This window comes from Penicillium concentricum (assembly GCF_028827145.1).
Source record: "Penicillium concentricum strain IBT 3081 chromosome Unknown utg000001l_segment0_segment0, whole genome shotgun sequence".
Classification (NCBI taxonomy): domain Eukaryota; kingdom Fungi; phylum Ascomycota; class Eurotiomycetes; order Eurotiales; family Aspergillaceae; genus Penicillium; species Penicillium concentricum.
The window spans coordinates 4,753,541-4,767,829 of record NW_026622754.1 but is presented as its reverse complement, the minus strand read 5'-3'; the positions used below and the strand labels follow the sequence as shown (position 1 = coordinate 4,767,829).

The 14,289-nt window shown below is 50.1% G+C and overlaps 7 protein-coding genes across 7 annotated transcripts; 3 read left to right on the top strand and 4 right to left on the bottom strand.

The window, feature by feature from the left end:
• Positions 1-240: 240 nt before the first annotated feature.
• Positions 241-1,349, top strand: N7517_001819 (uncharacterized protein; the record flags this gene model as incomplete). The annotated part of the gene is made up of 4 exons (XM_056719549.1): positions 241-399; positions 472-758; positions 824-1,037; positions 1,092-1,349. The coding sequence occupies 4 exons, from the start codon at positions 241-243 to the stop codon at positions 1,347-1,349; spliced, it is 918 nt and encodes a 305-aa protein (XP_056583684.1).
• A 628-nt stretch (positions 1,350-1,977) lies between these two features.
• On the top strand, positions 1,978-3,267 carry N7517_001818 (zinc-dependent alcohol dehydrogenase; the record flags this gene model as incomplete). The annotated part of the gene is made up of 4 exons (XM_056719548.1): positions 1,978-2,128; positions 2,209-2,582; positions 2,636-2,714; positions 2,783-3,267. 4 exons carry the CDS (start codon positions 1,978-1,980, stop codon positions 3,265-3,267), a joined length of 1,089 nt encoding a protein of 362 aa, XP_056583683.1.
• Positions 3,268-3,295: 28 nt separating this feature from the next.
• Positions 3,296-4,559, bottom strand: N7517_001817 (putative C6 transcription factor; the record flags this gene model as incomplete). Its single annotated transcript, XM_056719547.1, has 2 exons — positions 3,296-4,172; positions 4,222-4,559. The coding sequence occupies 2 exons, from the start codon at positions 4,557-4,559 to the stop codon at positions 3,296-3,298; spliced, it is 1,215 nt and encodes a 404-aa protein (XP_056583682.1).
• Positions 4,560-5,294: 735 nt separating this feature from the next.
• N7517_001816 (DUF967 domain protein) lies at positions 5,295-5,915 on the top strand (the record flags this gene model as incomplete). The annotated part of the gene is made up of 2 exons (XM_056719546.1): positions 5,295-5,321; positions 5,373-5,915. The coding sequence occupies 2 exons, from the start codon at positions 5,295-5,297 to the stop codon at positions 5,913-5,915; spliced, it is 570 nt and encodes a 189-aa protein (XP_056583681.1).
• A 258-nt stretch (positions 5,916-6,173) lies between these two features.
• Positions 6,174-8,312, bottom strand: bipA (Hsp70 family ATPase KAR2; the record flags this gene model as incomplete). The annotated part of the gene is made up of 3 exons (XM_056719545.1): positions 6,174-7,848; positions 7,902-8,066; positions 8,131-8,312. 3 exons carry the CDS (start codon positions 8,310-8,312, stop codon positions 6,174-6,176), a joined length of 2,022 nt encoding a protein of 673 aa, XP_056583680.1.
• A 980-nt stretch (positions 8,313-9,292) lies between these two features.
• Positions 9,293-12,114, bottom strand: N7517_001814 (putative translation elongation factor EF-1 subunit; the record flags this gene model as incomplete). The annotated part of the gene is made up of 5 exons (XM_056719544.1): positions 9,293-10,500; positions 10,558-10,740; positions 10,791-11,522; positions 11,735-11,785; positions 11,886-12,114. 5 exons carry the CDS (start codon positions 12,112-12,114, stop codon positions 9,293-9,295), a joined length of 2,403 nt encoding a protein of 800 aa, XP_056583679.1.
• A 275-nt stretch (positions 12,115-12,389) lies between these two features.
• Positions 12,390-14,042, bottom strand: N7517_001813 (Translation elongation/initiation factor/Ribosomal beta-barrel; the record flags this gene model as incomplete). The annotated part of the gene is made up of 5 exons (XM_056719543.1): positions 12,390-12,595; positions 12,657-13,336; positions 13,422-13,678; positions 13,736-13,876; positions 13,929-14,042. 5 exons carry the CDS (start codon positions 14,040-14,042, stop codon positions 12,390-12,392), a joined length of 1,398 nt encoding a protein of 465 aa, XP_056583678.1.
• Positions 14,043-14,289: the final 247 nt, after the last annotated feature.

Here is a 14,289-nt window from a genome sequence, read left to right as displayed (position 1 = left end):
GGTACGGAGTGCATTATAAATGATAAATCTCCTCCCTCTTCACTTGGAAACCCTAGTAATGTCGCGTTTGTGCGAGAGCGGCTCTTTTTATGATATGTCTTCATGAAAGTTGCGCTTCATTTTCTTCTACACCTCTCTACCCTAAACCCCCTTCTTCTTTCATCTCATTCGCCCAATCCTTGTTTACTCTCCACAATACTCCTAAGCAACCACCCACGCTTGACATGAATACAGTTCACGATGGCTACCGATCACATTTCGAAGCCCACCGAGCCTGATGCCCTGATCCTCGAAGCTTGGGGCCAGGGTCTGATGGTTGGAAGTCTACTCATTATGGCCGCTATCACTGTTGCCAATATGAAGTCACATATTCTCTTGCATAAGCTGATTTTCGCCGAGGTAGGTGAAAGGCAAAAAGCTGACCCTCATTTATCGGCTCAACAGATTCACTAATCTCTGCTTTGAATATAGCTCATTCTGGCTATGGCCCATGGTACTTTTATCTTCCCACATGAGCCGGTCTACGGCTGGTATCTATCCGTGACCGCGATCGGTCTTAACATCTCCTGGGCCCTGCATAATGTTATCGCCTGGATGAAGAATCGCCCATTCCTATCGCGAAAGGTCTCACTCATCTACATTACCACTGTGATTCTCTGCTGGCCCTATTGGGGTTTGGAAATCTATGCCAACTTCACATACTTCAACAATATCAATAAGATTTTCTTGACGACTAGGCCAATGGAGCCATTATTTCGGTTCGTCTTTCCCTATTGCTTTATCCTATTTGGATCCCTTTCATCCTAACATCGTCTGTCAACAGCGATCCATGGTGGATCTTCACCACGGCCAGCTTATTCTGGACGATCAAGCGCGAATACAACTTCGGATTATGGGAGCTAGTAGTAGTCAGCCCACGCTTCGGAATCATGTTGGCGGCAATGTGCCTGTCAATTATTTTCATGATTGTGGATACCTGCAGCGTGCTGAATGCATTTTCCAGCTTGCTCCCAACAGGTGTCGAGCCCTTCTGGAAAGTACGTCCCCCTCTCCCATCTGATTTCCATTTTCCACATCACTCACCATCCCAGCTATCCTTCATCTTTAAATGTCTCTGTGACACTGTCATCCTCGACGATTTCAAGACCGCCCTCGATCACTTGCGCGTACATTGGATGCGTAAGAAGAACGGCGAGTTGTTCGTCACTCCGCTCACCACTCCCCACTCCAGTCCTCATGCCCACAGGGTACGCAGGGATATTGAAACTGGAGATTCACAAATATCACCTTTGACCCCAACAAAGGGTTCTTACGCCCGTGCAGTACATTTGGACGATGTTAATATTTAACGAAATACCCGATATTCCTCTGAGAGCGCATGACTATCTGGATTACGATTGTTTTCTTTTAGCCAGGACTTTCGGCTTCGCATTGTACATACGTTAGGAATGGTGTTGGGGGCGTGGAGTCTGGTTTCTTGACCTTGGCGTTACTGGTGAGGTTATGGCGTATCCGGACATGGACTGAAATTATTGCGATTGTACATACCCCGGTTTGCTTGTGGATAGCGATTTGAAGCGTCACATTTCAAGAAAAGAAAAAAAAAAGGGCAAGGCTCCCCAAGGTCAGATAGTTAATTAAACACACAGATTCTCTTCTTTTCTATTTGTAGACATCCCTAGGTGAGGAGATCTGCATTGCGCCCGCCCACGGAGAATTGACTCGGAGAATTAGCATGACTTCATGCAGTGTCACATCTATGTTCTTTTTCCCAGTCTACCAATAGTGAACGGTACTTGGTTTTGGTGTACTCTATTTATCCGAGTCTGTCTTGAACTAACACCTGCAATGCAATGGAGACTCGAGTTTTGAATATAAATATAGCCATGTCGCCCGTGTGATACCTAGAATCCAGTCTCTTCAAAACACACTCCATATTCCATCCAATATCTCCTCAGCAAGGTAATATCCATAACAATGAACGGCCTCGACATTCCACAGACCCAAACAGTCGCCCTCGTCCGTTCACTGGGCGGCCAAGTAGAGTTCGAAACAGACTACCCCGTTCCAATCCCGGGACGCAACGAAGTCCTCGCCAAAGTGCTCTACACCGGCGTCTGCCAGAGCGGTATGTATACTGTCAAATGGTCCAACCAGCGCTACACCAGGTGTTATCTCTCAACAAGACCCAGTCTAACACACCAACAGATCTACACACCAAAGCTGGTACCGCAGCTGGACCAGACGGCAACCCGATCACAAAGATCAAACTACCACACGTGGGCGGCCATGAAGGAATCGGCCGGGTGGTCGCCCTTGGACCGGATATCACGCACTCTGCGGGTCTGAAAGTCGGCGGACTGGTTGGGATCCGGTTCGCGAGCCGCATCTGTCGACGCTGCGAGTTCTGTCTTGCGGGTACAGAGCAGTATTGTGTTGCGAGTACGAACCATCTTCACCATGAGGATGGCTGTTTTCAGCAGTATATTACGCTCGATGCGGATTACTTGACAATTTTGCCTGATGATGTTGATCCGAAGGTCATGGGGCCGGTGCTTTGTGCGGGTTTGACTGCTTATAAGGTGGGTTGGGTATTTTTGTGTGTGTGATTTTGTGCTAAGTCATGGTTGGTTAGGCCGTCTTGAATGCGAATGTTCGTCCGGGCAATTGGTTGGTGGTTGTTGGGGCCGGAGGTGGCCTCGGACATTTGGCTGGTATGTATGCCTATGTCTTTTTGTGGCTAAGCTTGGAGGCAGAGTTGCAGTCGGCTGACAGTGTCCAGTTCAATATGCAAGAGCCCAGGGGGCCCTGGTAATTGGCGTCGACACTGGTCCCGGTAAGGGGAACTTTGTCAAAGGTCTCGGCGCGCAGGAATTTATCGACTTCGCCACCGAGGACCCCGTCAAGAGGGTGCAAGAGATTACTGGGTTGGGTGCACATGCTGCTGTCGTGACAGCAGGTAATGCAAAGGCGTTTGCACATGCTTGTGATATGCTGCGGGTTGGCGGTACTTTGAGTTGTGTGGGTATTCCCCCGGGAAGGCCAACGTTGGAGACTCCTATCTGTACGATTGTGATCAAGGGCCTCAAGATCACGGGTAATCTAGTGGGCTCGCTGAAGGAATGCATGGAAGCTGTTGATCTGGTACGACGTGGTATTGTTAATCCTGTGGTCAACATTCGGCCGTTCAAGGATTTGCCTCAGATATATGAGGAGATGGAGAAGGGTGATATTTCGGGGCGGATCGTGCTTCAGATCACAGAATGATGCGGTGAGAATGTCATTGAGATTGATATTAGATTATCTGAAGATCCGATTGTTGTAGCCAATCCAAGAAATCTGGCGCCAATTCATTGTGCCCATCGAGCGCGCTGTTTGGTGTGTATCCGGAAATCTGAGCCTGGCCACCAGGTCCATCTTTGCCCGAATGTAGGCCCGTATCATCCTCCCCAATTGTCAGCAGGCGAGCTGGAGCCGCGACTAGGGCTTCAGCAGTTTTAGCACGAAGGATTGACTTCAACATAGTATCCTGCTCGAGAAAGGGGACAATCTTCTGATACAATGCATGCAGAAAGTCCTGTGGTCCTAGTTCGAGCCGAGAGCTTCTTCTCTGTGGGGACAAAAGAACCGTGTCCGCCAGCGAGTTGGCGACTTCAAAGCATTTCAATACCTGCAAAATGACATCAGCCATCGTCTGTGTTTCTTTTATATCAAAGCTACTAGCCTGGTCTCGTCCCAATGGAAGCAAATCCGTCTCGCTGAATCCACGCAAGGACTGCAGTAAGGCACGGCCAACCTGCGCTGGAAATCCAAACTCCAAGACGGATGTGCATGCTGAAGAGGACAGCAAGCCCATAGTAAGTGCCTCCTGCCAGAGAATGGTCCTCATCCACTCCCGTGTGATGTGATAGTCTGCCGTTCGGGTTGAAACGCGATTGGCCATGCTGAAGCATAGTGAGGCAACCTTCGCTTCGGTATCGGTCAGATGGGCAGCCATAGTGATCCCAAGACGCGAGTTGCGCCGAACCGAGATTTGATCAAATGCAATAAAGAGCTTGACGAGCTCTATCAACCCTTGGGCATGAACATCAACATGTGTATTTGTCTCCAGATCTAGTAAATTAGGGAGGTCAATATATGAAGGAGAGAGACCTAAGTGCAATGAGTAACCTCTGTGGAAAGTCAATAAGTTGCTCTGCGAATTCGGAGGTTCCAGCGTACCTCTCTGATACCCAAAGCAAGGGGAAGACCAAGGCCTTATTTGCTATCAACTCATCTTCCCCGTGTGAGAGTTCTTCATTCAATCGCAGAATGTGAGCTCCGGCCATGGCCTCTTTGATGAACATCATTGCCGAATTTTGTTGGTTGACCTTGGCGTGGTACACATGCAAAAAGAAGGACACCAGAACGCTTCTGACACCCAGATTTGCTCCATGGTTATCACAACTTGCACGCATTCGTAAACAAGCTTGGGCCATTGTGGTGCTATCCACTGTCCGGGATCCATCTACCAAGGGGTCAAGATGCAACTGAGCCATCGTGGCGGCACAGACGGCCATGATGAGACAGGAAGTGTTCCCAGCATTGTAGTCAAGTCTTTCTGGATATATATCCTCGAGCCTTCCTAAAAGAACTTCTGCATTGACTACAGGCCAGACGCCATATGAATATTGCTGATACAGACGGATTACTGACGCAAAAATTGTCTTTGGAATGCGCTGGGAGCTGCAGGATGGGGTAGATAAGGAATCACCCTCATCGCTAGCATTTTTCACATATGTATTTTCTTGGTCATTTTGCGGATACCCTGTAGATTGGATCTCTGGGGAGTCGGTTGCTCGGTGGTTTGCTACTCGTCGAGATTTCGGACCCCTCCTTTGTGCAGGCCTCAGATACGTACAATTAACCCGCTGTAATGCGCCGCAACAGGTATCGCAGGGCCAAGAGCCGCTGCATTTCACTTTGCGGGAGATACAGGTATCGCAGGCTCGTTTGGGGGGCATAGGGACCTAAGTTATTGAGAGTGTCATGTTGAAGAGGAATGCGGGAGATGGATTTTGTCAAGGAGGGGTATTTTCGGCAAGTTTGCCGATCTATATATGAACATCGTGAGGAATGGTGAGAATAAATGCTGAGTCAATCAATATACCAAAGTCCACAGGTCTAGATCTCGGCGACGTCACCGATACAATGAGAGGAAGGTCCACCCTTACCATCTCCACATAGAAATACCATTTGATCCCCCCATTACTCTCAACTTTTCTTCACCATTTACCAAATTAATCTCATACATCATGGCTCTTTCCGCGCCCAGCACAGACGTGAGTCTCGTCTCCCAACAAGCTGAACCCCGAAAGCTAATCAAGAAACAGCCGCAAGTCCTAATCGCGCAAGAATTAAGCACGGACCAAACCTTTCACAAGTTCACAGCAGACACCGCTTGGCAACTAGGAAATGCACTAAGGGACCGAGTCCTCCGTCTCCCGAACGGACAGCGCAAACCCGCCCTGATCTCCATTGCGCTTGCCGGCGGAGCCCCGCTCCATGTGGTGTTCCAGTCTGTGACGGAGAGCGGCACAATCCCGGACAACGAGAACTGGGTGCGACGGAAGCGCAACACCGTGCTTCGGTGGGGTGTCTCGAGCTGGGCTATGCGACAGAAGACTATTAGTGGGCTCGCGGCTGGCGCCTCGGCGGACCAGATCGAGGCTGCTTTTGTTAAGAAGTATGCTGTTCCAAGTGCCACTGGAGGTGCTGTTGCGGATGAATATGCTATCCATGGCGGTGGCTACCCGATTCGCGTGCACGGTGTTGATGGGATTATTGGTGTTGTTGTTGTTAGTGGGTTGAAGCAGGAGGATGATCATCAGGTTGTTGCGGAAACTATTCAGGCGTTTGTGGCTCAACAAAAATAGAGGTCGTATTTACACAACATACAAGGTATTCACTTTGACCAAAGATTTATATGGGCTTGCCAGTCGTTGCAGCACTACAAAAGGCATCTTTAATACAAAATGCAAGGTATCATTGTATTGTATTCTTAGCCGGCGTTCAACCGGGCCTAAAAGTTGGATGGGACACAAACAGTGCCCCGAGTAGATTCAAACACAAAAAGGGACTCAAGCAAGAGAAAAAAAAAGTGGAACTCCATGAATAATGCCTCAAAGATAATTTTACAGTTCGTCGTGGTCAAGGGGCTCGTCATCATCCTCAGGGGGAGAAGCGGAGCCGTACAGCTTGCTGGTGATGGGGTAAGCCACACCGGAAAGCTGCTCCTTCTGCTCCTCAAAGTCCTCCATGGTAGCGGTGGCGGCGTTGTCCTCGAGCCAGTCGTTGACCTCCTTCACGGCATCGAGGATGGACTGCTTGTCATCCTCATCGATCTGGCCACCCAGACCGTTCTCATCGTTGACCTGGTTCTTCAGGCTGAAGGCGTAGTTCTCAAGGCCGTTACGGGCCTCGATCTTGCCCTTGATGGCCTTATCCTCCTCGGCGTATTGCTCGGCCTCCTGGACCATGCGGTCGATCTCCTCCTGGGACAGACGACCCTTGTCGTTGGTGATAGTGATAGACTCGGCCTTGCCAGTGCCCTTATCGGAGGCGCTAACCTTGAGAATTCCATTGGCATCGAGGTCGAAGGCGACCTCGATCTGGGGAACGCCACGGGGAGCGGGAGGAATGTTGGTCAACTCGAACTTGCCGAGCATGTTGTTATCCTTAGTCATCGAGCGCTCACCCTCAAACACCTGGATCAAGACGGTGGGCTGGTTGTCGGCAGCAGTCGAGAAAATCTGCGACTTGCGGGTAGGGATGACAGTGTTACGGGGAATGAGCTTGGTCATCACACCGCCAGTGGTCTCGATACCGAGAGTAAGGGGGTTGACATCCATAAGAACCATATCGACCATGGAGTCATCACCGGAGAGAATACCACCCTGAACGGCAGCACCGAAGGCAACGGCCTCATCGGGGTTGATACCCTTGCTGGCCTTCTTGCCAGCGAAGAACTCCTCGAGAAGAGCCTGAACCTTAGGGATACGGGTGGAACCACCAACAAGAACGATGTCATCGACCTCGGACTTCTTGACCTTAGCGTCCTTCAGAACCTGCTCAACAGGCTTGAGGGTCTTCTTGAACAGATCAATGTTGATCTCCTCGAACTTAGCGCGAGTCAGGGTCTCGGAGAAATCCTCGCCATTGTGGAAAGCCTCGATTTCAATGCGAGTGGACATCTGGGAAGACAGAGTACGCTTGGCCTTCTCGACCTCGCGCTTGAGCTTACCCATAGCCTTGAGATCCTTCTTGACATCGGTGTTGTTCTTCTTGTTGTACTGCTTGACGAAGTACTCCATGACACGGTGGTCGAAATCCTCACCACCAAGGTGAGTGTCACCAGCGGTAGCCAGAACCTCGAAGACACCGTTATCAATAGACAGAAGAGACACATCGAAGGTACCACCACCAAGATCGTAAACAATGACCTGGCGCTCGTCACCGGTCTTATCAAGACCGTAGGCGATAGCAGCGGCGGTGGGCTCGTTGACAACACGGAGGACGTTGAGACCGGCGATGGTACCGGCATCCTTGGTGGCCTGACGCTGGGCGTCGTTGAAGTAGGCGGGAACGGTAACAACGGCGTGGGTGACAGTCTTGCCCAAGAAGCTCTCGGCAATCTCCTTCATCTTACCGAGGATCATGGCGGAGATCTCCTCGGGGGTGAAGGTCTTAGCGGACTGGTTAACGTCGACCTTGACCTGGGGCTTGCCATCCTTCTTGACGACCTTGAAGGGGTAGTTCTTGACGTCCTTCTGGATGTCCTTGTCATCAAACTTGCGACCAATCATACGCCTGCAATGCGTTAGTGCTGAATTCTTGTTGTGATGGGTGTAGTGGAAGCTTACTTGATATCGAAGACGGTGCGCTCGGGGTTGGCGGCATATTGGTTCTTGGCGGCGTCACCAACGAGGCGCTCCTCATCGGTGAAAGCAACGTAGGACGGGGTAATACGGTTTCCTTGATCGTTGACAAGAATCTCGACCTTGCCGTTCTGCATCACACCAACACAACTGCATTCAAAGTTAGCAACCTGTCTCATACAACATCAATGGATCTGAGACTGAGAAAACGTACGAGTATGTGGTTCCCAAATCAATACCAATAACATTGCCGTAGCTCTCGGGTGAGTTATCATCCTGGGCGTTGGCGGTGTTTCCAAAGAACGCGAGAGGCGCGATGAGGACGAAGAGAAGGTAGAAGATGGTGGTCCAGGCGAAGGGCTTGGACGCCCCATCGCGTGCGGATAGGCGAGCCATTGTGAAGGGTGTATGTATAGGTGGATCGAAGTCCTTTTTTCAACACAACAAAGAAGCTGTGGTTATGGAAGCTTCGCGCGTGCCGATCTAAACAGCTGCGCAGACGAGTAAACACAAGGCGTGTTGACTCTATGAACCCTTATGTTAGTCGATGATATGCGGGAAAGGGACCCGGGGCGAAGTGAGGAAATGGGAGAATGGTTTGGAGAAGAATCGAAGAAAGAGGACTTCTTGTACACGGATGCGGCCCAGCGGCCATGCTGGCCTTTTCCCAGTTCAGGTCACTTCTCCGGCGCTGATTGGCTGGCTACTGTCCGGTAACCGCTGACTCAGAAATTACCCTGCAGCCACACCGCCTTCTTCACCAGGAAGTTGCTCCCCAAAGTAGTCTAGCGGCAGGGGTATATCCACGGACTACTCAGGGCTTCCACCAATCAACGACTGCCAAATGATCGAACTTGCTAGAAGGGGCCAAGTGTTCGCCCCCTTCAGGAAACTCGCGCGATCTACTCCGTACTCACTTTGGTTTACCCGGTTGACTCATGTCTTTTCTACTGACCACGTGTTGCTACATGGCTCTATGCTCCGGAGTAAATTGAAACGGCCTTGATTGATGACAAGTGGCATCTAGATTGAGCAGTATATTGTGGGCTTTTGGCCCGGGGATCTCCCGAGGGCGTGGCACAGAGCACCGTGCCCTGACCATTTAGTATACAGCCTATGAGTCTAACTCTAATGGCACTACTTGTGCACAATCCAATAATTCATTCAATAATTGACCTTGAAATTCTTTCTCGAATAATATCTGAAATCATATACTCCATACAACCATCATCGACGAGTCAAGTCAATGAATAGAGTACCATATTTGTGATATATATATTTTAACATGGCGGCCGGAAATTCTACATGTGCTACCAATGAGAAGTTGAGGCAAAAATGATGAATGGGATGGATTTTGACTAAGAAAGCTGGAAATATCATTCTAATAAACCAGCAGCCACTGTTGAGCCTCCCGCGCGCAGGACAATCCTGGTCGGTGCTTCCAGAGGAACAGCTTGTTCCATTTCAACCACAACACGCGCCACCACACCTGGACCCACAATTTTAGGGCGTTTCTTGATAGCCGCTCCAGACGCTTTGTCCAGAGAGGCAACCAGCTTGCTGATGCGACCAGGCACATGTAGACGTCCACGGTGCACATCCACTTGCATGGGCATCAGATGTTCGAAGGCCAGAACCTTGGCGGTGAAAGAAGTGATAGTAGGAATGGGAGATGAAGGACGGCAGACAACATCACCGGAACGGAGGTGAATAGGGTCGATATTGGCGATATGTAAAACGACATTTTGACCAGCTACGGCCCAATCACTCGGTTCGTTGTCCACCTCCAAACTGCGCACTGTTGCTGTTTCACCACTAGGCATAGTCAGGATTTGGTCGCCCATCTGCAAGCTGCCTGCGTCGATGCGGCCAGAGATGGAAAGCGGATTTTGCACGCCACCTCGGAAAACATCGCCAATCGTCATACGCAAAGGCTTTTCGAGAGCATGTGTATATGGCTCCGAGGTTTCCAGTTCTTCAATCAATGTGCGACCTGTGTACCAGGATGCATGAGGGTCGTCAGTCCGCCGAGAAATGTTGTCTCCTAGAACTCCTGAACACGGCACAAACGAAATGTTGGTGTCCTGGAAGCCAGCAGTTGTCAAGAATGCGGAGATCTGCTGTTCAATCTCCTCGAATCGTTCATGATCCCATTGCACGGTATCCATCTTGTTCACAGCCACCACAATTTTTTGAACGCCCATGCTGCGTACCAGCAGAGCGTGCTCTTTAGTCTGGCCCTTTAACCCCGATTCGAAATTACCCACACCGGAATCGATGACTAGAACAGCAAAGTCTGCCTGACTGGCACCAGCAATCATGTTTGGGACAAAGTCACGGTGACCTGGTGCATCAACAATCGTAAAGGCTGTCTTGTCGGTCTCAAACTTATTGGTGGCGATATCTATCGTCACGCCTCGTGCTCTTTCCTCCGACCCTTGGTCGAGGACCCAGGCTAGCGCGAATGAGCCCTTGCCGATCTTCTCGGCCTCTCGACGATACCTATCTAGAGTCCTTTGGTCGATAGCACCTTGGTCTGCTAATAACCGTCCCATGAGAGTGCTCTTTCCAGCATCAACGTGACCTATATTTTATGAGTCAGTCCACGTCCGGATCTTCTCGCCAGTGGAGATCGACTCACCAATAACCACAAAGTTTGCAGATCGCTTGCGGGTGGACTTCTTGTACTCTGATAGAACATCAAGATTCTTGCTCTTGACGCTCACTTTGTCTTCCACTGACATCTCCTTCATACCACCTGCCAGATCAGACTGGCCTTTCTTCACCGCTGCCGATTTCGATGCGGCTGACTTCGACTTCATACCTACATATTATTAGGCAATTGCCTTTAAACCTTCTTGCGGATCGCCAAACCTTTCGCTGTGTTTTGTGCATTGAGAACGACATCGTCGGGGCTCGGTGCTGCAAAGTCAAAAGGTTCAGCATGATCCTGTCCATAGATCCTCAGCAGGTCTGAGCTGTTGGAGTGTAAGTGGCTGGGCTCAGCCGCTGTCGGGCCCGTTGCTGCGCCAACGATAGTGCTGGCAAACGTCGAGGGTGGGGCTCGAATGGTAGGCACTGTTTGCTCGGGTTCTGGTTCTTCTTTCGCTTCAAGCATAACCCTTTGCATTGATTCAGAAACTTCAGATACCGATGGCTTTCTGGTCTCAGATGCGGGCTGCTTCGGGGTCGGATGCGAGGAAGAGCTTGGGTTTGCCGAACGACGCAGAGACCCAGGACCCTCTGAAGCTTTTGGTGTGGACCGTCCACTAGCCGCAAGTCTGTCACGAAGGGAGCGCGACGTACCCGTATGATCAAGCGAGGAAGTCTTTGGTTGCTCGAGTTCGGGAGTTGATGGAGTCGAAGTCTCCAGCGGGGATGGTGCCTTCTCACCCTCTTTCTTCTTCCGGGCTGCAGCTAGGGCGGCCAATTTGGAAATTTTTCCACCACTCTCCGGTGCACCACCCAGCAGCCCCAGACGTGGATAGAGCGGCTCAATTAGGATGTCCGCTTTCCGATGAGACGGGACGTTGAGCCAGGGACAGTCGCGAAAGAAGTCGGCAGCCGAGAAGTGTGCCGTAGAAGGAGGAGCGGGATATGCTGGCACTGGAAGACCTGTTAGAACGTTGTCCAATCTTCTATAGCATCAGTCTCGAGCCTCTAGAGATTACATCGGATGGATTTGTACCAGATGTACACACATTTTCATTTGCAAGCAACCGCAGTACCCATGATCGGGGCGCGCAGAATATCTTGTGCCCCAGACCCCGAGCCCAACGACACCTTAGGACAACAATTATTCCATGAACACTGCTTACCTGGTTGAATCTTCGATTTCTGCGGCTTCGTGGCCTCCTTTTCTCTCTTGCCTGCACGTAGAGCTTCGGTTAGCTGGATTTCACAACAAACACGGAACTCGGCGATAAGTAATGCCATGCGATGTGGCGTATCTGTGCAAATTGAACATACCTCTCAAATAGTTGACCGACTTCTCGATATCGTTGTAGTAGTGCCATAGCGCGTCTTGGACTTCTTGTTTCGTGGCGGTCACCGACGGTTGCCCCGCACCGAGCTGTTGCAAAACAGCGGTAGTACACTGTTGCAAAAACTCCTGTTCCTCGGGATCGGCTAGCGCATCATCATCCTCATAGAAATCGTCTTCATCATAATCGACATCCTTAATACGGTGTCGAGACATTACGGCGTAAGGGCAATGAACGAGGGGTAGGTGACAGAGAAGCCCTGGAGGAACCGGTTATTTACGTAGGCCGAGCAAGGGCAATTGAGCCGACCGCCTTTTCCACCGCCTTCTCATTTCGAATATGGAGGTCTGCGAAGCCATTTCCAACTTGAAGACAGCATAGATTTGAAGATTTGACACAAATTGCAGCCTTGGTGTCAAACGCTTGAAGTCCAGTATAGTGTATGCCTGAGTTTATAATCTATAACCTATGAATATACATCTCCCACTCTCTAGCTTCGTGACCTCCAGTGCAACCAAACAACAGGCAGGACACTTATGACCACCAGCGCGGACAGAAGCCCAGCACAGTTTGTAATACCCACGGTTTCAAACATGGTAGGGAACCAGAAAGGCCCGATGAAGCACCATGTCTGGCGAATGAAGCCCAAGAAGATCGACGCAGTAGCAGCGTTATCCGAATGAATGTGCATGATATCTGAATGAATTGAATTGTCAGCTTCCGTCTCAGCAACCAAGATAACCTCATTCAAACTTACAGTTAATCAAAAAGTTGGACACTAATTGGTTTCCGAATCCTGCAACACCAATGCCAATGATCGGGGACACCTTGTAGTGCATAGGCAGTGTGTTGCCCAATAGAACACAGAAGACAACCAACCCAACAATCATGGAGACGAAGCCCAAATAACTTGCAACGAGGTAATTCTTCGGATTCACAGCGTGCCTTTGCTTTTCGAATGTTCGCCTGTTCATCAGGCTGAGAACCACAGCGTTGAACAATTCACCAAGGATGGTGCCGACGATGATACCAAGGAATTGGATACCTGTTTGCTCCGGGCCAAGCTCAAAGCGTGTGGCGAACAGCTGAGGGATCTCCACTGTCAGCATTGCAGCCGAGAGACAGAAGATCATACTGTGTGAAAGCACAGGCAGCAGCACGGTCATTTGCTTCCCCATTGAGAAGGGCCGGATGACTTCAGAGATGGTGAAAGGAGTGGGATCAATTCGCGAGAATGTGATCAACTTCATGAAGCCAGACTTGCTGGTTGATTTCTCTTGCTGAATATATCTCGTCTCGGGGCTGAATAAAAAGTATAACACAAATTGTGCGCCGCTGATGAGGGTGAAGATCCAATAGATCCACTGCCATCCAAGTCGCTCCGCAACGAATCCCATGACAAATGGACCGGTCAAAGGGCCAAGTGTGACAAAAGCACTGTGAGAATGACGTGTGAGTAATCAATACACTGCAGGCCATTTTCATGTAGATGGGAAATGGGAAGAAATCAGGGAAAACTTACGACCAGGTTCCCAAAGCGAGACCACGTTCGTGCTCTGCAAACGATTCCATCACAACGGGAGGTCCAAGAGCGATGGGAGCACCCAACATGAGAGAACCTAGGATACGGCAGACCAACATGGGTGCATAACTTTGGCTCTCTGCGCACCCAACATTACAGACCGCCGTGAACAGCGTGGAGATAAGCCATACAGGCCGGCGACCAAATCTGGTGGAAAGGGGGACTAGAAAGAAGGGTGTAAGACCGGTACACAGAATCTTTGGGTCGATTAGCTTCTAGTGACTCGGTTTTGATGCGGATATTATGTGACGAACATGAATCGAGGTCAAGTAGCTAACATCCTGAATCTCGATACCGAACTTGTCGGCGAGGGTAGCATAGACGGGAATGATTCCAGCGCCAACGAAATTGGTCATAAGGGCATGGAATGAGATTAGACCCAGGTTGATATTTCTCTGGACGATCAGTTAGTTTAGAGTCCAAGGTTGCTCTGATCAGAAACTTTACCTTATACCGGGGCCAGTTGACTGGGTGGTTAGGATCATCACCTATGATGGTCGATGCATCCTTTTCGTTTGATCGCTCGATAGGAAGAGAAGCATGTTCAACATGGTAATTCATTGCACTGAAGGGAGCTTCTTCATTTTTTGACTGAGGATAATGATTTATATCGGCTGGCTGGATGGTCATCTCGTGAAAGGATTATAGTCAAACCGGACTTTAAAAAGGGATGGATGCTCGATACAGAGAATCATGCCTAGCATCTATAAACCCCGGAATTAGGCATTCACTTTTGCGGGGTGAACTTCAGGGAGTTTTCCAGTGAAATCCAGGTGGGCCTGGCGGGTGAACTAGATTTGCCGCATCG